Consider the following 26,350-nt stretch of genomic DNA (forward strand, 5'->3'; position numbering starts at 1 on the left):
TAACAAAGCGACCACGCGAACGTGCAGGCCACATCCTATTTTCAAGCTCAATCTGATTTATTGTGAAACGAGATATCGACTTATTTGAAAATTCTCCTCTAAAGTTGTTTGAAAACGAAAAGATATATAAAATAGATATTTTAAGAGATCTTACGTCGCAGAATAATACAATCAGCAAATTGTATTATTAATGTAAGAAATCTGCATACTATCAGCAAAATTACTGTAAATATGTCGTGTTTGAAGCTTTCGTGAGTTCAATCGTAAAAGTAATTACAGTAAAAGGGGTTGTTTAAAATAAATGCGAGACCAGCGCTTGACGCAGTTGGTGGTAGACGTGGGTTCGCCTAATGGTAGGGTAAAACATTCTAGTATGCTAGTTATTGGCAGTTATCCATAACTCACGGAACATCTCGTGACCATACACAGAACAACTCCAAGCCGTAATAAATTTGATATATTTTTTACGTTTGCATAACTTTAATGTAGTGAATGATTTTTATAACTGTAATTACAGCTTAATTTTATTTATGTTTGTATCAAATTGAAATGGATTGAGCAATGCACGTGGAAAATAGAAATTACGTTAGATAATACATTTACAAATTGTTATTTATTCACTACATTTCTTTATTACCTATCTTTATATATCATAATATCATCATTCATCAATATGATCGCTATTGAGTTATCAAATTAATTCAAAGACAAAGGCCAGTTTTATAATCAATTTTCTATAAGCGTGAGATGAAAGCAGTCGTTTTTATTGGTATACGTCACCGGGAAGGGTTGACCTCGGATTGATGGATGAGTTCAGCGGTGACAGCAGCAAACCCGCCGTGACAAGCATCCTTAATGCTGACGTAAACATATAGCTTATCATTATCCACCAATCTGTTCGAAGTATGTTCTCGTTTAATCGCTTTTAATTCTGTAATTTTATTTTGACTAACAGATACACCGCGCATGTTTTATAAGATTCGTAAAAGTGTTTCGCCAGCAGACCATTTGACTTGTAAAATAAGTCTTCATTACATAAAACAAAATAAAGCTTCACGAATGTAAAAGGCTGGCCAAGTTTTATTGTCTTCACAACTCGAAAAGTAAATTACCCGTACAAATTCGCTCAGCGCTAAATCTGGGGCTTATCAGAGGGCTTCGCTGAGATCCTTAAATTGAGAAAGAGCTATCGCGACGATTCCGAGGCCTCGGGGCGTCGACACCTTGCTACGACTGCTCAGATTAAAAAAGTTTAATTAGTACTTATCTATTAGGAAACGGTCACTTCTTATATTCAAAGAGCGCAGCTGATATTCCTCGGAAATAGGCCAAAGTATTAACTGAGTTCTATAAATCCAATGAGAAAACTGAGAAATAATACCTCGGAGAGTTTAACTTAGCTTGTAAAATATACTTCAAATACAAAAGCTAAATCATGTTAGTGGAAGTTTTTTATAATGGTTAAAGTATTTATCAGTGACGATTGTTTTCTAACGCCGTGTGCTAATAAGGATAAGCTGCATATTTAGGTAAGCCTTTTAGACTACTCCCGTGTTCCATTCCCGAAAAAAATCTATCACACAAAAATAAGTAGGTAATATAAAATTATGAGCAAAGTTCTCTAAACAGGAACACTCATTACCACCTTACTTTACTTTTTAATTTAATCCATTCCGTAAATCAACACTCGGAACTAAGAAAATAGCAAAAATAGTTCGAACGCACAACGAATACATATAACCAAATCACTCAAATGGGGATTTTGGGCATACAATGGAAATCAATAACAACAAGTAAGAAGTGTACTTAATAGGATTATAACCCCATCCTCTTAGCATCGCGTAATTTACACCTTAATAAGTTTTCCGATTAAACCCGTAGATGTTTATAGGTAATGAAATGCCTTTAACTTCAAGAGAAATGTTTGTTATTCCACATTATATTGACTTTAAGAAAATATACAACTCATACATATTATACTAATCCGTTTATGAAATATTTATGATACAAAGTAGGTAATTTGAAATTAAAGAATGTATGTAATTTGAGTATAAGTGAAGGTATCTTTACTTTACCTTAAGGTATTTTTTATATGACTCACAAGCAAAGGTGTGAGTGATCTTTAGATCATATAGCCGTGTTTTTATATGAAAGCCTTTCAGGGACATTAATTGAACCTTAAATGAACAATTTAATTTTTGAAACAAAAAAAATCTTCCACCTTTGCTCTCGTTCACAATTCACATAACTAATTGAAAATAAATAAGAAACCAATTTTCATGTATTCTCATCTAATACAATTATATTCTCATAGCCAAAATATTAAAAATCGATTACAATCCTCGTTAACATAACATTATAATGATTAGTCATGGATAACGAAAATGTAATTATAACTCCATAACCAGTGCGATTAGTAGTGTGTGATCGAATGACGGGCGGCGCATTTACTCGTCGGATTATTAACAGTTATCGGGCTCAATAAGATTAAATCTGTGTAATTTGCATTTTACTATGATGACACGGCCCTTGAGCCGTAACTGATAATACGGATTTATCAAAGATTAAGTTACAATTCTGAATAGCCTTAAACCCTTAATCGCTTGTCGTTCCCTCGCATTGTAAAGGAATTTTGATTATATACGACCGTCATATAAATTACAACAACGGAATTAGAATGGTGGAATTGAAATTAGATTCTTAGATATTATTTATATGTGAATCCGCATATAAATTTGCTTTAAGACAAAAATATATCTATAATTTGTTTATAAGAAAATCTTCTATGTTAAGTACACTTATCGATCTCGACTGAAACACGTCCAGTTCAAAGTTTTCAATTAAACCAAATACTTAGAAATACATAAACAATTGTAAATATTTATTTAAGAAACAGTCCAATAAAAATCTTAGTCGTTATTTGGACAAGCACTTCATTAAGAAGAGCAAATAAAGAAAGCGGACTTAACATTAATACTCACTAATACGAACGCAATAAATCAAATGAAGTTAATTTATTACGCTCTAACCAGACCGTGTGATGATTCGTCTCACATTCTCTCAATTTACGGCTCGTCATTTGCTTGAACGGTCATCATCCTCAGTGCTTTATGGGGTTTTACTTTATCTGGTTACACACCAATTGGATTTGACAAAATAACATGCTGAATTACAGGCGAATATATGCGATATAAAATAGAACTGCTCTACAGTCAGCTCTACCTTACTAAAATTTAGTATATGCCTTAATTTATTCAATGAAAAATAAAAATTTATTTCCAAATTCGTATGACAGAAAATGTTCGTCATGATAGTACCTATCATAATTGAAACGAGTGCATGAGCTCACGCTAGCAAAGTTGCGTGGAACAGCCCGTGCACCAACTTTATAAGAACTAAATTTTAGGAAAACTATAGTTATGAGTTTAAGAATTAATTATACTACATTATACAGCAAAAGTTCAAATGAGTTTCAGATGTTTCTAAACGAAACGTTTGCATTTCATATAAATATATTTAATTGCTTAAAGTTATTGCACTTCTCTATTTATTGTATTAGGACAATGTTTTTCTTCACTACATAGTATAAAACAAAGTCGCTTTCTCTGTCCCTATTTCCGTATGTCCCTTTGTATGCTTAAATCTTTAAAGCTACGCAACGGATTTTGATGCGGTTTTTTGTAATAGATAGACTGATTCAAGAGGAAGGTTATTATAAAATTTATTGGGTTTTAAATAAAGTGGGCGACGCTGCGGGCGGTAAGCTAATTAAAAATTAATTTAGTTGTTGGTATTAACTAAATCAATACTTAATTATGATTCAATGTTCTTTGTACTTTACTGAACGAGTATATTAAATTAAATATTTATAAATCCTTATTTGATTGAAATAGAAGGTCTAGATAATTCGGTGTACTAGAAGCTAGAGCGCTGAAGACAAATTGAATTATAAATTCACGAGGTTGTGACCAAATATAACATTTACACATACGAGTCTTCTCGAAGGTACGAGAAACGCCTAATTGGGATAAATATTTGTCAATAACGTTTGATATATATTCAAGGGACGACCATCTCAATTATAAAGTGAGCATTGGAAATTGAATATTAGGTCAGTAATTAATAATAAAATGAGGTTCTGCGGAGCCTGAAATCTATTAATTTGGCCGTAAAGCTTGGCCATTACAGGCGAGTCGCCAATTATTCCAGTCTCCCTCGGTAATTAAATTCTATGATGTTCGCCAATCTAAGACAGACGCCGTTTACGATACTCAAATTACAGTTTCATTACCCGTAAAAGATATAAGTGAATAAAAACTCGGTTACGATTATTTAACTCCGAGAGAATTCATTACGGACGCTTTTAAAGTGTGTTAATAAAATAAAGTTTATGGGGTTCAAATTGCCATAGACACAATTCTTTGTTTTATAAGTTAATTTGTAAACTAGAATTCAGTTTGGTCAATATAAACATTAAACACCTTAATAGATTTTTGTTCCGGGATCTGCGTAAAAATACCAATCTATCTGTTTTGTACCTGGCTGAACCATTATCAGTATCATCTCAGTTTGACATGACTTCAACACTCTTATTTATTAAAAAATCGTCAATGAAACAAAATATGCAAAATGCATCCGTCCCGACATGGAACTGTGCATGAAAGGAGACAATTCTACTTACTTTTTAGTTTATTGTAATTTATATAAAAACATTAAATAACTCCCTCATTAAAAATCAATGTACCTTTTTTATCCAATGCAAAGAAGTACAGGTTGCTTGTAAGGGTTCGAATTATAGATACACTACTAAAAACCACTCACTTATGATTCCAATAGATTATTTTAAAAGGGCTTCTTTGTGTGTAATAAAAAGACAGAGTAATTCTAAAATAATTTATTTAGTTTTGCGCTCTTTTATAAAACAATAGCTTATAATCTATCTTAACAAAGTTTATACAATAAACATTGGTATTTAACTATGTGTAGCGATTTCTATACGGCGTATTTACAATTTACAATATTTTTAATTTTATATGCAAATAATTTATATAAATTATCTTCAAACAATAAGGGTCACGTTATATAATACACGTTTTTGTTTTGTATAAGTTTTTTCTATTTCGCAACGCACGCATTGTTCACATGGCCATGGGTATCAGTTCGTGATTAATGAACATCGACGTTAATTTTATTGTATGTTTATTAAACAATTCTTGGTAAAATATTCCATACATAAATAATTAGAAATTGGTCATACACCCAACATTGTTTTAGAAAATTAATATACTTGCACCTATATTTCAAACGTGTTTCTGTTAGAATAAAAATTTTAGAATAATTCCTATTTCTATACAATTAACATTTATTGCATAATAGTATAATGGCATGGTTTGCTATTCTATTCGATATATTTTTTATAATTGAAGCATATTTTAATATTAACAATTAACATATTATAATTTTACAATGAAACCAATGTTTAATACTGTTAAATTTTCTATTCACTGTATTTTATTGCTTTATTTTCAACTTATTATATATCCTTATCTACGCCAACTCTTCATAGCATACACAAAATACTATATCAACTTTGATGATCCTATTAAGCATGCTTCACAAGGCACTATTCTAGCGAGATTATCAATAAAACTTAACCGAAAACAATGGGAACAACTATTAAATTCGGTTTAAATCTTCGAAATGGGCCTAAAATTACATTTTACGGCGATTCAATCAATAACATGGAGATAGTAAAACAAATAAAACTTAATTTAAAACGTTACTAGATAAATCGAAACAAATCTATCACACACAAAAATTTTAAGTAATTACTTAATGTTTAGAACTACTTTTATAGTAAATGCTGCTGCAGTCCAAGCGGATGCTTGGAAAATAAGCTTTAAACAGATTATATCTTAAAGCTAAATTGGCGTTCATATTGCTCTCTCCTTAATCAGAATTTCGGACGCAACACACGACTTTCTATAGGCTCGTCTAAGTAATTGCTTACGTAGGTACTTGTAATGAAAAGATACTCGTGTTGGTCTTTTGTACATATTCATCCATAATATATTATTAATTATATTTTTAAGGAATAAATTGTTACGTGAATACGAATACGCGAACTGATATCACAGCATTTTTAGTGATTATCACCGTAATAATTGTTTACAAATATTTACAATTTATTATTTCAACATAAATTTTAAATTTAGAAATTAACATTTTTGGGAACTATTAAATTTTTGTTATATCTCAAACAGATTTGAAAACATTCCAGGGCAATTATTTAACCATATAAAATATTTTTTTTAATAATTGAAATACTTATGTATCAAGACTTCCAAACAAAGTGCAATAATGCCACTGAATAGTGACGTTTTAATAATAATAACATATAAATTAATACAAAAAATAATCATATTAGAAAGGATGGATCATCGATAACTCTACAAATTGAAATAAGATCGTATTTCTGTTGTAACAGAAGTCAAACAAATATCAGTGATCCATCATCAAACGCAGTCAGTGGAACGACCGACAAATGTATTTTAACTGATCATTCCCTTACCAAATTATGCTTCCCCCTGGTAATTTCACAAGCATAAGCTAATAAAATGTTCGAGTCATTCCATCCAAAACATATTTATTTCTGTCAATTACCATATTTCGATTCGGGAGAAATGAGATCGGTTTCCTTAAGCAAACTTTGTTGTCTGATCATTATTCGACATAAAATTTCAGTTATCTGTAAGTACAAGAAAATAAAAAAATACCTATGTTTATGGTGCAACACAATTGCATTGGAAAATAATCCGTGATGAAACTTAATAAATTAAATACTACATCTGTTTAATATTTTCAATCGAGTAATTTATTAACCCCCACGTATATTCGTTCATAGTCTGTATATAATGCGAATACCTACTTTGATTGTAGGCAATAAAAACAATGACTCCTATCACCGCAGCGAAGCTACAATCTCGTTGCTCATAGTATTCTGTTGACTTGATGAGTTCATATTTTTAGAACATTGCTGAAACCATAAAATTGATTAAATACATTTTTAATAACAAATTGGTAATTATTAAAGCAAAAGTAAATGTGTCTGACGATTATAGTACAACCGTTCAAAGTATTGTTTAGGAGTAAAAGAGCTTTTAATTAATTTAACGATACTATAACAAGTTTCTGTGTTTCGACTCAAAGTTTCTAACAATAACGAAAATACTGTTATATCAATTACACACTTTTGGTTAATTTCCATCCGGGTTTAGCCTTGAATGATAAATAAAAGAAATTTAATTTTGAGAAATCGATACCTTGATACCTACTTGAAACTGATACCTAATAACTTGATTTGCTTTTATACTTTGTATTGATTTAATTTCTAAAGATCACAAAATGGCCCACATATATGCGCATTACTAAGAGCAGTTGCGAACAAAATGCGTATGAAATACTCACCATTTGCCGCGACTCCCAAGCTTTCATCGCACTCTTATACTTCTCAAACTCGTGACACCAATCAGAGTATACTTGTCTGTACTCCTGTGATTTATTTGGCTGCGTACATCTGAGCAGACAACATGTAACTTTTAATTAACAAAATTTACTACATCCTACTCGAGACTTGGGAAAGATTTTAAATTAACAGACAATTTTTACGCAAGAAGGAAGAAATTTCGTAAGTGCACATGGTTTATTAACATCGACTGTAAATAGCATTTCTCAAGGGTATTTCTGTAGCATTGATTTTAATATTTCAGTTTGAAGTAGCATTTAATTTTATTGATTCATATAGGTTGCTAAGCAGGATAATTATTATTTGAACAGGTATAACGGAAACATCGGTAATTTACATAGTTGAAATATTGGGCAAGACTTAATTGGAGTTTAAAAATGTTTGAAGAAATTACCTGTGAATATCTATATCTAAATTATAGGAGGCGACGAGCGTCGGGCCGAAGTAGCATTCGTATCGGCCTCTATCAGAATCAGTCACGGAAAGCAACACCAAGCCGCGCTCAGAAGTTAGCAGAACTCGCTCCCAACTGAAACGATTTGAGCGCTTTAGATGTTGTTACAAGCTAATTTTGTTTTGAACGCTCCACAATTTTGGTGCAAGTTGTGCACGTTAAATTTGCTGAATTTATGGCTGTAAGGTAACATGTTTTGTAGATTAATTAACATTGTATGTCAACTGATGCATCTAATTAAATCTTACTTTGTCTTCGAAGGTTTCATACTACTTTTTAATAAGTTGCTAAATAAACACTAAATGTACTCATCAGATATAAATTCACATACTTGTAAATTATTTTGTATCTTCCTCTTTCCCGTGAATGGTGATACCATGCCACATTCTGATCGCGCAGGGCTTCAGGCGTCTTTCCAAATGCGGCCAGATGCACACTTTGTCCATATCCAGCCCTTACAGTTTTCAACGGGGCGCTTGCTTCACATATTGATGGAGTGGAATTAGTAGCATCATGTAGAAGGCCCAGCGTATAAGGCCGACATGCTCCTACTTCCTTATCCCAGCCACAATATGGATCCAATACGCAACGAACGCAACTGTCATACCTGTTTTCAATTTAGTTTTAATTGAAAATCAATAGCAATTTTGAGGAAAAAACTGTTCTATATATCCGATAAAAATTTGTACAAAATTAAGTAGTTTAAAAACAAATCATCAAAATTAACTATTTTAATAAACATTAAGTAACATGGAAGGAAATAAAACTGCTTCCATTTTTGTTTATAATTACACTTATTTTGGAACTACATTAGTTAAAAAATATACCTATGGGCACAAGCGCGTAGAGGCAGTTGCCTCAGTCTGTTGTCCGTGGCCAGATAAAGCGCATGAGCCTGCCTGGAGAGCGCGAGCGCCCGTACGGGCTCGTCGCCCGCCGCGCGCCATATATCTACAACGCGCGATCCGCCGCCGGCCCACTGAACTATTTTGTAAACTTCGCCCGCACCTTGTAAGAAAAGTTGTTTTTCTATAAAATCTCAAGTTGTTTATTATGTTTTAATAAATATGCTAGCTAGACGTTACACTTGAACGCTTTTTACAATAATGAGATGAACTTAATGTTACAGATTTCAAAAGTGGGTTTAGAATATAGGTCATGTCCTCATTTTTTCATATTTTAAAACTTTACAAAATTGCATAAACACTATTCTGAAGATCTTTAGATGATAAAATGTCCCGACATATCCTTATAGGGAGATCAGTAAAACTATACTTAATAGGTAGGTGTAATTAAATAAAGTGAAATCTATTTCACTACACTTTTTTTTTGCTTCTATTATTCAGTGATTTTCTGAAAATAAAACTATTTAATTTAATCTAAATAAATGGTGCATAAGTAACAAGGATTTATGTTCAGATGTTCGCTAATGTTTATACCCCAAATCGATTAACTCACTAGTGCCAGCGTAGAACACGGGGTACGTGATATCATCAGCCAGCATATCAACAGTCTGTCTGTCGACGACCAGCGTCGTGAGCACCAGGTCACGTTTGTAGAAGGCGGGCGAGTCGCCATCATGCCGTACCGCCGCGTCCATTAGCGGATGTGACCTGCGAGAGAATCGGCGAGGTCATCTTTGTCTTTGGAATAAAATCTTCTTACTACCATTAAATTGCCTTCAAACGAAATAGATTTGAACTTAAAGTTCTGTTTTTATTTTTCGTTTCACAACTGACCTATCTTGATTTCCAAGACATTAAAGTCGGTTAGTTACCTTGTAAAATTAAACGCTCTAGCCAGCTTTGTTCTACTTTGATGCTTATCATTAAGTCAATATTAGTAGGTAGTTGACGTCTTGCATACATGGTTGAGTGCACATTATAACCTCATTTTCAACATAATGTAGGTACTTTTCGTACGACATTTCCACGTCACGTCAACACCATTCGCCATTAATCCATTACAAAAGCAATAATTTATTTGAACTAATTTAGTGGCACGCCGTCAATTAAGACGTGGGTAGGCGTGTGACTCGGTGTGACCCAATTAAGGAACACACGCGGCAAAACTAATGTCAGGTATAAAACCTTGTTGAGATTAGTCTTGTGGGAGCATAAAGCTAAATGCTCCGTTTTTTCATTAAGCATGTTTCAAGGGAAATTTAATCTCATAAACAAGATAGCATCGCTAATATTTTATTTAGTATTACCGCAGACAATATACCTAATACTTTGTTTTACTTTCGCCATTCTTTACATTTAGCTCCTGATATAAACTGCTTTATAAAAATAAATCGTGGAGAATGTTTGCGCAAATATATTTATACACAGAATACTGAAAAAGTTAACTTTGTATTAAGTCAATAACATAAAGATACAAAACTTACGTATTTCAATTTTTAAAACCTTAAGGACATAATTGCCCAATCTATTTTCATTTGGGTTGATTAAAGTAATCAATGTCGACATCTTATCTTAAAACCTCTAATAAAAATACAGGTTCCTAACAGCAGCATTTCTCAAAAGACGTACCTGATAAAATTCAGGACGTTATCTGGTAAGGCCTCAGTGTTGTTGACACAAGTGCCGGGTCGGGGCTCCGGCACCCTCGCGCGGAGGACTGGCAGCCATGCCGAACTAGATGTTGCCTGATAACAAAATTTAAAAACTATTATTAATACGATTAATAAGATAGTTTCATATGATATGGATATCTATAAGTTTCATATGATATGGATATCTATATCTATACATATAATATAATTTGTAGAAGGGTCAATTCTGTTACATTGAAAATATTGAAAAAATAAATAGCAGGGGGTGTAACTGGATCGATACCAAACCCAAATATGTGATTGATTTTTTTTTTATAAGATGTCATTGTCAGAGTTACTCAAAATGGAGAAACAAACCATCCACGCGAAGACCGACATCTGCGCGGACGGAGTCGCGGGCGGAAGCTAGTATCATAATAAAAATTACCTTCCTACATTTTTGAAACAACCTTTACTACTTTTTATTTTAACAGAATATCTGAAGACTAATTTCCTTAAAATTGGAACATGGAATTGGTTTTACCGCATTGAAATGCAATCTTAAACATAATGATTCAAGTTAAATGTTTGCATGAGTAATGTAACGGTAATCTTAGTCATTAACATTTGCCCAAATATGAATACTTTGTCCATACTCCGTGGTAATGCAAAAACCGGTCCTTCCTCGAAAGTTGAAATTATAAGTCATAATAAAAATTCTTGCTTTACACTAAAGCCTACTAAAATACTTATATATTATTTTATAGCAGAAATATGTAGATCAATTAATTTTACCGCAAATTAATGTAGAGGCTCGGCGGCATTCTTTGAATACTTATAATGTCTCTATTGATGAAAAAATAAGAACAGATTACGTAATATGATAAAAAACCGATTTCTAAAGTATAAGGGCTCATATTAGCAAGTGATAATTTGTATGCATGTTGATGTAATATAACCCGATTATATACCTTAGTTAGGTATATAAAAATAAATGATACATTTACAAATGATGAGATGAAAACTAGATAACTGACCTTAATTAAATTTTGTGTGTATACAAGTTTTTCAAAATTAACATTTTCATTTCAAAACATATGAAATGGTGATTTAATAAACTAAAATGTGTGAAGCTTATAACAGCTGTTTCAAAATTATAATAACTCACTTGTTCTTTAAATCTTCCTGCAAATGCTTCTTGAATATTTTCCATGGTGTAAGTACAGATTGCGGACCCGACGAGCCCATCACTGGCGCCCGTTGTAAAGGTAGCGTAGAATTTTGTCGGATCACCCGGCATTTGGTACACACTTTCTATACAAAATATAAATAAAATTTGTATTGAGGTGTGTTTAATATATATTATGTAATGTTTTTCTATCTATATTCTTAGTCTTAACTGTAATCTCATGCCAAAACAGACAAATATGTTTACTGAAGCAAAAGTTCAAAATCAGATTTGAAGGAAATAAATTCCAAAATGTCTTTTATACTAAAAGATCTATACATAGTCTGCTCCAGTTTACTCTTTATGACGGTGTAAGAAAATTCAATTTAAACAATGTAGCTTTCTTAGTTCAACGAAAGAGCTATAAACTGAGTTTACGTTAACTTGAACTTATATTATTTTTGTGCTTTTAAACTGAATAACTTACGTATTTCATCAAAGTAGAATGGAAACTCTCCAGGTATGCTACAGTTGAGCCTGGCTTTTAAATAAGTGGCCCAATTTTGGCTCAATATGTGCTTGCCACCAGTGTCTTGTTTGCATACTCTTGCCACGCGGGAGTAAACAGCTTTACCACAGTTCATGAACTCTACGGCAGTTTCCCGAAAAAAGAACAAAACATAGTCCCCGACATCGAACGATCCCACAAAATTGGTTTCTGAAATAAATGGAAATTTAGATAGGCAATCACGTTTAAATGTCTTTGCAGATCATGAATTCACAAAGCACTTTGTGGGTTAATTACGAAACATGTGAGTTACGATTGCAGTTCTCACTACATTGATATCTTTTACGCTCGCAACGCAATTGATGACTCGCTCAGTATGAGCGCAATAATGAAAGCGATGAAAAAGCTTAAAGCGATACTCACTGTCCAACCATTTCGAGTCATACTTCAATGTTCTCTTAAAATTGAATCGCTTTTGACCCGTTCGAAAATCGAAGAGGTCGTTTCTGAAAATGACTGGATCTGCTTTCGTGAACTCGGCGTTAGTGCCCGCGTAGAGCGCTGGCAGGCCGCCGGGGTTGCCCTTCGTGACCCACACTGCAGTGCTGTTGTCAGCCGGGTCATAGGGGCACTTGGCCACGCCGAGCCCTACTCCTGGCACGTACTCGTGGCGCGGGAGGTGTGTTAGGTTTAACTGTGCGGAACAAAATCGTCATATGGCAGCCGTTTATTTGTCACAAGTTAATAACCGAAACGAAACAATTTGGCACTTGTATTTTTTACAATTTTTACTGATAGACGAGCTTGTATGTAGGTTAGGGTTTCGGTTATTAAACTTTTATTGTAATTTGTAGCCTCAATAAAACTATACTGTTAAAAAAAAACATGCTACATTTAATTGAGATGCGCGATTGGACATATATTTGTGCCTTAAAAGTATGTATGAACAACGAGTATCATTTACGCTTAAGAAATTAAACCACAACTAAACATGCCGCAACCTCGATATTTTATACCAAGTACGTTACAAAATGTGTAGTAATATTAGAAGCAATTTACTCACATAGACCACCCAGTCTTTGGGACTATGAGCGTTTGTACCGCACACGTACAACCGTTCTCCGTCGCCGAGAGGCTGTAGCACTCGTATGTGGTTTCTACACTCAAATGGCTCTGATTTGCCTTTACTCACACACCTCGCTACATTACTTGCTTCTAATAATAATGCATCTCTCTGAAACCAAATTACACATCAGAAAAGTTTATCTCCATTCTCCAGTATATTCATCTTCCTTATCCAAAGATAGATAACACATTATGTGAGTACATGAATCCGGCATATTGGGATGTGAGTATTTCATAAAAATTTTGTTTATATCTGTTGGAAAGCCGACTCAAAGTTTCAAACAAAATTTCCCTTGTAAATCCGCTGGTAACATTTCAGTATAAATGGACGAGCATAAATCCTCACAGTAAAAGAGAGCCCTCTTAAACTTAGATATCATAAGCGTGTGTTTTTCCCCTTTTGCGAGTCGTTTACTTTATGAATTCAAGTTCTAGAGAAGTTGTAAAACATACTAACCTCACAATGTGACTGACTAATATCTGTCATATTAAGCCTAAATATTCGGTCCCTGAAAGCAAAAAATGTAGATGAATATTCATATTGTGTATCCGTCATTGTGTTTTATTCTTCTTAATAATGTATGTTGTTATGAAAACAAGAAACATACAATCTGTTATAATAAATAACACATTTTTCTTTCTAATATATTTTATTATATGTTCCAATCTTCCTGAAGCCAGAGCTAGAGGATTTTCTTAGTTATTTCAATTAAATTACATTACTTATATTTACTCACATAGCACCGACGTATAGTGTGTTTCTCTCTTCATTAATATATAAAGTGCGATAAAAAAGGTTACCGCAGGCAAATTCTCTAATGTGATCTGAAAACAATGAAAAAATATTATGAGTCAAAGTTAAATTTTCATGTACATAAATTAATAAATATTTTAATTTTAATAAACTTTCTTAAAGGTAATAAATCTATTCGAAATGTCAAACGCTTGTGCTTACCCGCACCTACGAAAAATACATGACGGTATGTAGGTACTTTATATTTACTGAAAATGATAGTTCTGTAACGTATTATTATTTTCTGTCAATAACGATCACACGTTCTTTTTAAAACTTTTAGATGTAAAGCAATCAAAGTAAAATGCCCCGTGCACATATGAAATAATAAGTCTGGTTGCAATTTCAATGAGTATCTAATTACGAACGGTTGCAATAGCCAGTGATTATTGGCAGGAGCGAACACGCGAGCTCTCGTGACCGGCTCATAGCTTCAACGACCACTACTTAAACATATTAAACTTCACCAAACCGATATTCTTTAAAAGTTCATTATTAACACTATCATTTCGATTATCTAAAGGGTCCATTATTCAAATTATACCTTATTAGGTGCCGTGTTGTCTCTCTTCCATTTAGGACATTTTGTGTAATTTGATAAGTTACGCGGTACATAATAAAGTTATGATATAATTGAAATAATTCTTGATAAATTTTCAAGTATCATCAATAACGTCGTAGGTAATTATTGGTTTGAACGGCACTTCATAAGTCTCAATTTTGTGCTTCTTGTTAATGTTTTCACATTTATTTTCTCTATAAGTACTTTACAAAACAACACCTTCTTTCTATTCTTTATAAATTTATATTTATAAAGCATTTGAATGCCATAAAACCAAAAATATAAATTCAACAAAACAACACCTTTTGAATCATCAAGATACCTACTATTTATAAAATATTCTTAGATAATTTTTTTGAGTAGAGTATGAAATCGGAAAGTTATTTAAAAGATTATTTATTTACGTAGTTATACTGATTTTTTTAATTAGTCTCTTTGAAATTAAACTATAAATTGTCAAGCGACCCTAAATATAGATACCCATTGAAAATTTCGTCATACATCAGTAATTAACAGTAAAAAAGTTTACAGCACCAAGTATTGTCTGACGTACATTGAACTCCTAACAATTTATTAAAATAAATAGAGCTATAACAACAGTAGGTACAATACGACAGATTGATGAGTGTTAAAACCAATAAGAGTGGCTAAATACAATGGCGATTACAGAGCTAATGAAGCCTTTGTTTGAAAATCTAACGAACTATATAAAGTCATTTATTTGAACGAACATGGCGCGACCGATACAAGCGATATATTTATTTGCGGTATAAAGCGTAAATAATATTATAAAAGATACATTTTCTCGCCAGACTATTCATTTACTTTTATTCATAAAAGGATGAAGGTCTTCATTTCGCAGATGTCGACGTCGATTTAACACATAGGCAGGTATACAATTTGTTCATATTTATTGTACGACATTTATCACAATAATAGAGTCATTATTTCTTTTCTCATCTCCTCCCCTTTATTCTTAAATTTAAATAAATCTATCCTCTTTGTAAATCTATAAATGTATTATACAGGGTTACAGGAAAAGTCGACCTAGATCCGTTAAGGGCGTGTGGTACACATCATTTCTAAATGATTTCACTATCAAACCCCCCCTCCTAAACTTAACCGTTTTCGAGATATTCGAGTTTTAATTTTTTTTATGAAAATGCCCAATTTTTCGGGTATTCAATTGAATATTTTGAATTGTTTTGACTCTTATGATTATTTTTTTGGTTTTTTACATGAAGAATGAGATGCTTAATGACCTCAATGACTAAAATTGCACGTAAGTTAACTAAATAGGTCATTGTAGACGATCGAAATTTAAGAAAATAAGTACAAATTATAAAAAAATATTTTTCTTTTCTCGATATCTCAAAAAATTATTATGGCACTTGCTCTGCAGATGTGCTTAAAAGCACCTTCATTTTATCAGCTATCCAACGAGGTATAAACACTCTAGGGTATTTATTAACCTCAAAGGTGAAACTTAGTTTCTAAGGCTACATGGCAGTCAGAATAAATAGCGCTTATTTAATCTAATTAATTTGACTTAAGTTCAGCATCATCATTTCAGCCTACTGGCTTCCAATATTGAACATAGGCCTCCCTCGGCTAGCTACTACCTTCATGCATGCATCGATATCCCGCTATCCTGACCTAGGATCATTCAGTTTTATAGCATTTTTTTTGTTCAGATCGTCGATCGTACAAATAATGACCGTACGCCAACTATTACTTGAGCGTTAGTGACTAGTTACTGGCTTTTGTTTGGAAAATAACGTTTTTGAATTTGTACTTATTTTCTTAAGTTTCGATCGTCTACAATGACCTATTTAGTTAACTTACGTGCAATTTTAGTCATTGAGGTCATTAAGCATCTCATTCTTCATGTAAAAAACCAAAAAAATAATCATAAGAGTCAAAACAATTCAAAATATTCAATTGAATAGCCGAAAAATTGGGCATTTTCATAAAAAAAATTAAAACTCGAATATCTCGAAAACGGTTAAGTTTAGGAGGGGGGGGTTTCATAGTAAAATCATTCAGAAATGATGTGTACTACACGCCATAAACGGATCTAGGTCGACTTTTCCTGTAACCCTGTATAAAAGAAGATTATATAAATGATTAAATTTGCAAACAAATTATTATTTAAATTTGCGCATTGATCAGTTTTATTTTTCATAAATTCAATGACTGCAAATTGCGTAGTAAATTAATTTACAGCAAACAAGCGGTATTATGGCGTTGGTTAAAATGTAAATCCATAGTAATGAGGTGAAGTATCGCGCGACGCTGGCACTGACGGCCGCATTATGTAGATAACATCGGACGCTAAATACCGCAACAAGTAAACTGTCGAAGCCGACTGCCGACTGTTTGCACGGAACTGCCATGCTTACCGCTCGTTTAAAATTATTTCCGAAATGGTTTTATTAAAAATTCTGGAGAGACCGAATGTTAAAAAATAATGATAATGTCCGTAGCTATCATTTTAAATAGCTGGGGCTTATGGCATTTGAGCAAAGCCAGGGATGTTATTTCTTTTATATTTTACTGCAATGTTAAAATTAGTGGAAAAATTCAATGAATTTATATTATCTTTACTTTTTTACTTTGGGTTTTGATTGAAATAATCATTATAGCCACACTAATTTTGTAAATGAGAGTTTGTTTGTATTTTAGATTTATTGAAGGATTTAATAATTTAATTAATTATTAAATCCTTCAATAAATCTAAAATACATAGCATAATATTTTTTTATAAGAACTGGTTTCGTTAAATTTGAAAATGATAAAATATTCGTATTCTTTTTGGATCAAAATTGGAACAGTGCATAATAAGAATTGGACGCAGAATTCCGATCGCATTTTCTTACAATGGTCCCTTGATTGTTTCGAATCTAGTCGCGATTCGTTGCAATGCGCCCGGTCCACAATAGCAGTAAACTGTCCCGAGCACTTGCCAGCTCGGCTCGAATACTCGCCTCCAAAAGGACTACAAATGTTAGTCAACATTATACTTGCACATGCTGCAGCTGTTTTAAAACTATCTTATTTGTTTTGCAACTCGCATCCACTCGGTATGCCTCGCCACAATTGGTATTACAAGCCCTGCAATTAAAATGTCCCAGTTTATACTGTATTGTGTATTCTTAGTTTGCTATTTTATGTCGCTATTTCCTTCATGAAGCGACTCTCATTTAAAGTTATCGCCGTATTCAAAGGTTTGATTCTATGAATTGCAACAGTACATTATATCTCGATGATTGCAACATGAATTTGTTACGAAATTTTCGTTGATTTTTACAATGTAATGTTAATTTTAATGAACGTTCTACATTAATTAATATTAATGGATTATCTGTTAATAATATTAAATAGAAACTTTCTATGTGATTCATTTTTTGAATTGTAAAGACTTAAGTACATGCTTAAAAACTTATGAGCTTACTACGACAGAGCCGTACGTTTGTCTTTGATCTTAGAGAAAGTTAAAATATTGTGACCGTATTTGCAGAGCTCACGAGTCGGCAACTTACACAGTGGAATCCCACTGTACACTCAAAAGAGCAGTGAGCAAACGTTTGAATAGAGATCGGACAAAAATTTCCAGTAGATGACTATTTTTCTGACCATAAATCTGTTCTGCTCCCCTAGACAAGTGGCTTTCTATTAGCGTAAAGTTTGATGTATGAGATTGACGTAAGCTGTAGATACGTTTATCTACAACTTATGTCAATCTCATACATTCATAGTCTATTCTATTAAACGTTACGCTAATAGAAAGACACTTGTCTAACCCCCCTGGAATGAAAATAATTGTAATGAATGAAAGTGGTACATTGTTAGCGTAAATTTGTAAAAATATTTCTTACTAATGTATTAAAGAATTTAATGTATATGAAATTGGCCGAAATTTTATTTGTTTATTACATTGAGATATACATATGGAGACGACACCGCCTAGGTACATCACTTATGTTCCGCTCAACATACGCCAAATAATACAAATAATACGGAAAAGTGCAAAGGAATAACTGTCATCGGTAAGTAGGTACCTAACTAGATAATAATTTTTAAAACTTAGTTAGAGCAAAAACATGGCGCACAGATTTTGTTCGTGGTGTCTCCTCCATACGTAATAATATTATCTCAATGGTTTATTATCCTAAATATGCATGTAAGTAAAAAAATATTATTACATACAATGGTTTATTATCCTAAATATGCATGTAAGTAAAAAAATATTATTACATATTTGTGACCATTAATTACCTAATAAATAATTCATTGTTCTAAGTAATATATTCGGTAAATTCATAAAATATAAGCATGATAAACTCATCACAAATTTTCGGTGCTGATTTAGTTGATTTGTGTAAACATCAACATTTGTGTATCGCCTTCAACAAAATTGAATTCGTTTTAAAATAAACAAAAGTTAATAACGATGAAAGTGAAACATGCTAAATCAACTACAGAGTGACTGCACCAATTTTTTTTTTTAATGAAATCGTATACTTTTTTAAATCATTTATATTAATTTTAATTGATTTATTGGCAATCTAATAAAACAATTCTTTGTCATAGGCATTATGACAAAGAATTGTTTTAATTGCTCTCCTGGTGCATTGGAAATATAGGTTTAGAGACTTTTTTTTTTCAAAAGAATTTTACAATTCACATAATCTAATTCAAAAACTTGTGTACCTTGACAAAAAAAGTTAAAAATTTGCGGGTGAGTGGAGACTACTCTGTACAGTGATAATATCGTCTTAATATGACGGTATGTCTGTGTTCGTAATGAATGCTAACGCGGATAAATATTTTTAAATTAATATGAATCTAGCTTGTGCTTGGTGATGTTACCTATATTGAAACCAATCACGAAATGTATAAATACAGAAAACATATAAAAATAACTAATTAAGACCACTTAGAAAACGGAATCAGTGCAATAGATTTTCATAAAACGAACGTGGTTTCAAATGAAAATACATTGCAACTTCTGATAAGAATAAATTTAGTTTGGGTGAGTTAGGTCATGTTGGTCTTGTTTGCACGTGCACCCGAGATGCGGTGGCAAAGATATCCTGACCGTCTTCGCGTAAATCTGCCTTGTACACTAGCTGCACAGATAATATGTGGTACGGAAACACTATGTGGTTACTTTCGTTTTGCACTCCCAGCTTTTCCACATTGATTTATTGTAACCACAGACATTTGCGCGCCTTTTTAGCGACGCTTTTGTTCTGTAGTTTTATTTTTAAAGTATAATGAATGTTCTACACGTAGTCGCAAGTTGGCTTTATTGTAACTGAATGCAACGTAAAGTGGTCTGCGAATTATTGATTTATTTTTAGAATTTATTTGGTACAAAGGAAGTGTCATAGATAAAGCGCGCTTATTAAGACGAAGAGTAAGGCAAACTACGCGATGCTACATTATATTAATATATTGCCAAGATGCGACGTCATGTTTATGCGAACAAATTATTGCAAGGTTGAGTAACGTATAATAATTTCTTACACGTGACAACATACTCATAGAAGATGATTAGAGGTATGCACTTTATCTATTAAGGAGAATCCTGTGCCTCCCAACTAATAGAATTTTTAATCAAGTTGCTTGCGGCGGCGCCACCACGCCACGAGCACGCCAGATTAATGTAATTGGACGACGCCGTCACAAAGGCAAATTGTAATCCCCCTCTTTCATTATATATGTCCGTAACAAGGCACCCAGACAATGTGTCGTATTTTTTCATTCTCATCTACATTTCCGTAAAGCGCGTTTCACCTATCAACAAAAATAAATCTTCCTCTCGGAATAATGTAATTCAGCGGCGACCATTGAGTATTCATTCACTTGTTATGGATATTTGACCAAATGGTGCTTGAATGCTGTCACAGTGACAACTTTCCGAGCTTCCCCTTAAATCGGCCGATTGCGGCATCGTTAGGAGCTCGAAGTGTCGGGACAATTAAGTTGAAGCGGCGATTGTGAGCGGTGCCAAAGCGGATGTAGGTCAGTAAAGCGAAGTGGACCTGCACCGTACACTGTTGAGAATCCGAAATAGTACTGTCAGCCTCCGCTGTCAGTCCATCGTTCTCGTTGGCTCGCGTAATCGTGCTCCTAAGAACTCACTGCGTCAACTTTTAGTAGTGACTTGCAATTTTGAACCTTAATTTGTTTCTTTAGTATGATAAATGTGAATATTTTTATCGAAATACATAAACTTTTTTTTTTCCTACGGAAATTTATACGATTTTACTGCCTTAAAGAGTTATGCAATAAAATGTGGAAATAAATATATTCATTCAGCCAAATGTCTTTTTAACACGTAATTTTCGCCGTAGAGACATAGTCATATAACTTTTATAATGTAAATAACGAGTCATTCTTTGTTCTTGCTCACGTGCATACATAATAGCGAAACTAGTTTTAGCGAAGTATCTCTTGCAGAGCATATAAGCTCAGGTAAATTGTGCTCTAACACCCTGCTATAAAGAGTATTTATGCTAAACGAGACTATAAAGTTGCTACTTGCCAGTAAGAATATTTTGGACGCTGTAAAATATGAGTGCGGATGCCGTGAAATGAGCTTTCAGTTTGAGTATCACACATAAGCGGTCCTGCTTTCTTCTGTAATTACCTCATGCATGTTATATGTTATAATGTTTCTTGTCGTAAGTTAAAATAATACCTAGATGAAACCAGATTCTTCACGATTTTCAACGCTAGTTATATAGCCCGTTCTGTACCTACCGTCATTCTACGTCGCTCAGTTGAAGTTTGTTCAACACTCTGAATGTACAGGCTTCCAAGAACATCCACTGGGGCTAACAGCCAGTCAAGCAGTCGGGTCGAGGAGCCTTCCTTTGCATTGGAGAAATATCATCTTACTTTTCGGAACACTAAATATTGGCAGTTAAAACATTTTGAATTTTTGGCTTAAATTTAACACACCAACAAGCACATGATCTTTTAAGTTTTCTTAAAGAAAGAAGACTTAAGAAATTCGACGAATCATATTTTCTACAAACTTTTGAAATGCTTATTTAAGCAATACCTACCAATATTTATTTGTATATTTTATACAAATCCTATCCGACTTAACGAATGATAATCACATTTTTTAATAGGGATTGAGCGTTTTCACCTGTCAAAGATGTCTAATAATCCCTTTATCAAAGAATATGTTAAAGCCGGTCATTATGCGTCGGAGACATGGGAATTTATCGGTAGCAAACACTTCGACTGATATTTACTTTTAAACCAGTCGTGAGTAAAGAAGAGCACTTAACGATAACGCCGATAAAGAATTAATATCTTTATTATTATTCGACAGCTCTCACTGTTATAGGAGAGCTATCGCAGGGGATTTTTTATTTAAGATACATAATTGATGTTATTCCCTATATTTTTCTTATATCGAAATTTGTCCACACTATATAGATACTAAACATACCTAGAAAAGTGCTTCTGTTGATGACAATTTAATAATCATCTAAAAAATATAAAAATTTTCTTTATAGTAAACGATACTCTAATATTACAAAATATAAAAAATCTAATCTAAAAAAATATTTTATTAACAATTTCCCATTTTCTAGGAATTCAAGCCAACTGTATAACAATGTGTTAGAGCAGCGTCTGAATAGCAATGTACGCTCAATGTATTTTTGAGCATTACTATCTTGACGGATACTTTTTTAATTTAATATTTCCACTAGCTGCAAACATGATAAAATAGTGAATACGGGCGCCGCGCCGCTCCCACGTGGGCAGCCAACCGTGGCACTGATACCCCCAACGTGTCACCGACTCTCAAATAATAACTCTACCCACATTACCTGCCTTCTGCACTAAAGGAATAGTAGACCGTACAACACGCACACAATCAAAGCGTAATGAACATGTTTACATGCGGGCGCCACATGTTTATTTCAGCCAGCTTTTCCTCCGTCGTGAAATGTAATGCAATAAACATCCTCCACACAAAAGGTTTAATTCGATGTACTTACACTTTTTGCAAAAATAACTGTCTCGGCTTAAATTTAAACATTTTGCTATTTCGAACGTTAAATCTAGTTCAACCCGAGATGTAATGTATTGAAACAAAGTTTCAAGTCACGTTTTTCGATATTCAGCGTAAGACGTATCCATTTTCGTATAGACTAAATGTTTGTAAGAGCAGTGAATTTATTACAGCTATTTTTTTTAAGACAAAAATTAGAATGCATATGAGCACAATATAAGTTCCAACTTTTCTTTGTTTACTTTTAAAAAGTTCAGATATAAACAATTATGCAGTATGGAATAATTAATTTTATTGATACTTAATCATCATAACAATAAAGCTTAATGGCTTATAGCCACTCACACTCAGCAAATTCTATACGAGTTTGGTTATGTAGGTGTCTATATATTTTTCACGTTTGCTATTAAAAGACCTATAATAATGTAATGGATAGATTATAGAAAAATATATCTACTCAACATGAAAAACTTTTAGTAGAAATTATAGGTGTCACAGAAATTAATAACTAGGCAGAATATTTGAACTTGGCAGCTCTAAGTATGGTATTAGGTACATTTCGTAATTACCTTTGCGTAGCGTCTACAGCTGACTCGCATTTCACATTTCCGTTGAATTATCCCGTGGGAAATTGAATAAAATTAGATGGTATACGTTTATTTGAGGTATGATAAGATATTAATTAAAGGAATTGCATTTAAGAACGAGTAACTGATAAATGGCTGCTCACGACATAAATTTTAATACTAATTATCTAAAATGTTTTAATTAATCAGTCTTTGATTTTAATAATATGAAATAAATATCCCTTCTTTTTAGGACTGTTTACAAATTTGATGTATGTGCAATAAATACATTTTATACAAATTATTCGAATGAAACAGGTCTTTTGTGTACTTAAATGTTCCTCATTTTTAATTGACGTCATAAAGGGTGATTATTTGGACATGTACGTAATATATTTCTTTGGTACCTCATTAAAATTCCAATCGTTAACGGTTTTAAAACAAATGGTGATGAAGATACGTTTCCGGGGATGCAAAGTAACATAAATTACATCAATAAGCACGCATGATGTAAGACGCCCGCGAAATGGCGGAATTCCATCCACCGTAGATACGCTACTGAATACAAAATTCACATGTACTCCAATTATAGGAAAACGATTTGGTACGAATATTCTTGGCAGACTTGCAAATTTCGGCTCGAATCAGCAAAACATATTTATTTAGTTAAGTATTGGGAAGTCCCGGAACACTATTTCTATCAACATCCGCTTGAAGCCAAACTGACAGAATGGAATTTATTGCTACATATATTTGCCAATAATTTATTCAAACCCTTTCTTAGCTCATTTAAAAAATAATAAAAATGGTTCATATAAATTAAATGGAAATAAGAGTTCTATAAAATCAAGCATTATATCGGTAACCTAACTGAATGTAATTTTAAAGTTAGTTTTAATGGACGTCACGCACATGAAACACATATGATGGGCCTGTCCATGTATTTAAAGCGAGTTGTAATTTTAATTAAAATGCCATAACTTTTCCCAGCCAGTTTGTTTTGTTTATGAGGTCATTTTACACTCCTCAGCGATCACAAACGAGAATTAAAAATTACAAGCGCTTTTACTACAAAGTAATCAAAAAATATATTGGTGCTTTGTTGATCGACGCATTTAATTTTCCAGCAGCGTGCCTAAAGTGGTATCTATATCTATACTAATATTATAAAGTGGTAAAGATTTTATGAATTAGTGTTTGTGACGTTGTAGGTCACATTATTATTTAACTAATCGAAAGCCACGCTATATTTTGTGTGACTACATTTACATTGTTTGTATCCCTGTTCAACCGATCATGAAATATTTTACTAAGTCTACAGGGATTGAGCAAGTGCTTGCAGCTAGTAATCTAATAAAAAATAAGTATTTAAAATTACTTTGCAGGTTGCGTTAATATTATATAGTTAACAATTGTATTTCCAATCAAAATTTACAATTTTAATTTGATTACAACTATATATTGCCTTTTTTTCTAGCCCAGAATAAATAAGTTAAACAAACAATCCCCGTCGTAATTGCTGTTCGAGTGTCCAGATTTTTCGGAGCATTAAGTCGCTGGTTTAGCTCGCAATAAAATTTACTGCGTTTGTAATCCAACAGTATAAGCTTCTAAAAATCGCTATAGTCGAGTTCCGAATACTTTAGAATTAAAATAACCCACTGGGTTATGAGATGGACATAAAACTGTTTATCAAAACTGAAAAACTAACATACCAAGTGCTAATTGTAAACTTTTCTAAATACAAGTTCGTTGAGTAGTATTTATTTAAATTTGAAGTAGGGGTCGTAACAAATTCTCAAAGACCGTTAAACGACGAACTGCATTTGTCAACAGTGAATTGAAAAAGGGGAGCTCGGGGCTAAGTTGAAATACACGCCCTCGCTCTCTTTCTGCTTTTTAATTAGCTTCAAATATATTTTTTAACCCTCAGAGAGAATCACAATAATATGTTTATATTAAAATACTTGAATAAAATTAAAATAATGACTATTTTGGCTTCAATCGACATAATTTAAATTTGTCGTTCTGTTCTCTCGTTTAATAAAAATATCGTAGAATAAAATGTTTTAATCATAACAATTCTACTACATCTTTTAATTTAAAAATTTACATTTAAATTAAATTAGACGTAGGTACTTATCGCTACTGATGACACCTACTTTTTTTTAACAATTAATGAATAAGTCCTATTTTTGTATGTATACAATATAGATTTGAGGAACGTATGTTTCATTCGTTATTAAAATATTAAATATTTTCACTGGGTACAGAAACGTTCAGATTCAACTTTTAAACATACCTACTTACATATTGCAAAAAAATAAACTTGTTTAAATGAATAGTTATATTAACTTTTGTTTAAATATATTTAGATACGTGCTGTTCTCATTCGGTCATCTGAATTTCGTAATAAATTAGTATGGTTAGGTTAGCAGCCGTGTTGTGTATGAATCATTGATTTATAGCCTAGTGTGGAGATAAGAACATTCTTAGTACCAACGCTTCAGAAGATAGATAATTCAATATTCAAAGATACTCCAATTCACTGAATAAATATTTTAAGGCGGAAGTATAATGTGGGTAAATCTTGTGCGGTTTTAGTATTATAGATATGCACAGAATAGCGCCGAACTTTAAATACATTGCAAAGTCTGGTCACGTACAAAATCCGACACTTGGCACAGTTCACATTCCCGCCGCACTCCAACGCGCTTTTCTTATAATAGAACTTTAAACTTTTAATTACACTTATTCCTCGTTAAGCACACAAATTCTGTAATTTATACGTAATTTCATTGTTTCAATTGTTTGGCGACTTAAAATAATATTTTATTCAATTAATTCTATCTATTGCTAAAAAAGTCATATAAAAGATTTGGAAAGTAAGATCTTTGAATAATTATTAAATATTTAAGTTCTTAAATATTTTATATTTAGCTAGGAAAAATCATTTGACATAATATTAAAATGAACCTACGCATTATTATAATTTTTAATGATTATTATAAAAGACCAGTACAGTTGTGAAAGGAAAAATATACTTTACCGATTTTATTAAACGGGCGA

At 32.6% G+C, this 26,350-nt stretch overlaps 1 protein-coding gene across 2 annotated transcripts in view; it reads right to left on the reverse strand.

Moving 5' to 3' along the window:
- Window positions 1–5,238: 5,238 nt before the first annotated feature.
- The window catches only part of LOC123691704 (semaphorin-2A-like), a 42,013-nt gene continuing 20,901 nt past the window's right edge, over window positions 5,239–26,350 (reverse strand). For both annotated transcript variants that reach the window (XM_045636229.1, XM_045636230.1), the window contains exons 2-14: window positions 14,054–14,141; window positions 13,774–13,825; window positions 13,255–13,425; window positions 12,615–12,885; window positions 12,171–12,401; window positions 11,684–11,829; window positions 10,514–10,629; window positions 9,438–9,592; window positions 8,807–8,987; window positions 8,311–8,586; window positions 7,920–8,054; window positions 7,468–7,576; window positions 5,239–7,036 (exon numbers count right to left, since the gene is read on the reverse strand). In XM_045636229.1, coding sequence (XP_045492185.1) covers window positions 6,962–7,036; window positions 7,468–7,576; window positions 7,920–8,054; window positions 8,311–8,586; window positions 8,807–8,987; window positions 9,438–9,592; window positions 10,514–10,629; window positions 11,684–11,829; window positions 12,171–12,401; window positions 12,615–12,885; window positions 13,255–13,425; window positions 13,774–13,825; window positions 14,054–14,141 — 2,006 coding nt within the window. In that variant the 3' untranslated portion in view covers window positions 5,239–6,961. The remainder of the gene's footprint in view (window positions 7,037–7,467; window positions 7,577–7,919; window positions 8,055–8,310; window positions 8,587–8,806; window positions 8,988–9,437; window positions 9,593–10,513; window positions 10,630–11,683; window positions 11,830–12,170; window positions 12,402–12,614; window positions 12,886–13,254; window positions 13,426–13,773; window positions 13,826–14,053; window positions 14,142–26,350) is intronic.

This window comes from Colias croceus, chromosome 5, assembly GCF_905220415.1.
Source record: "Colias croceus chromosome 5, ilColCroc2.1".
Classification (NCBI taxonomy): Eukaryota; Metazoa; Arthropoda; class Insecta; order Lepidoptera; family Pieridae; genus Colias; species Colias croceus.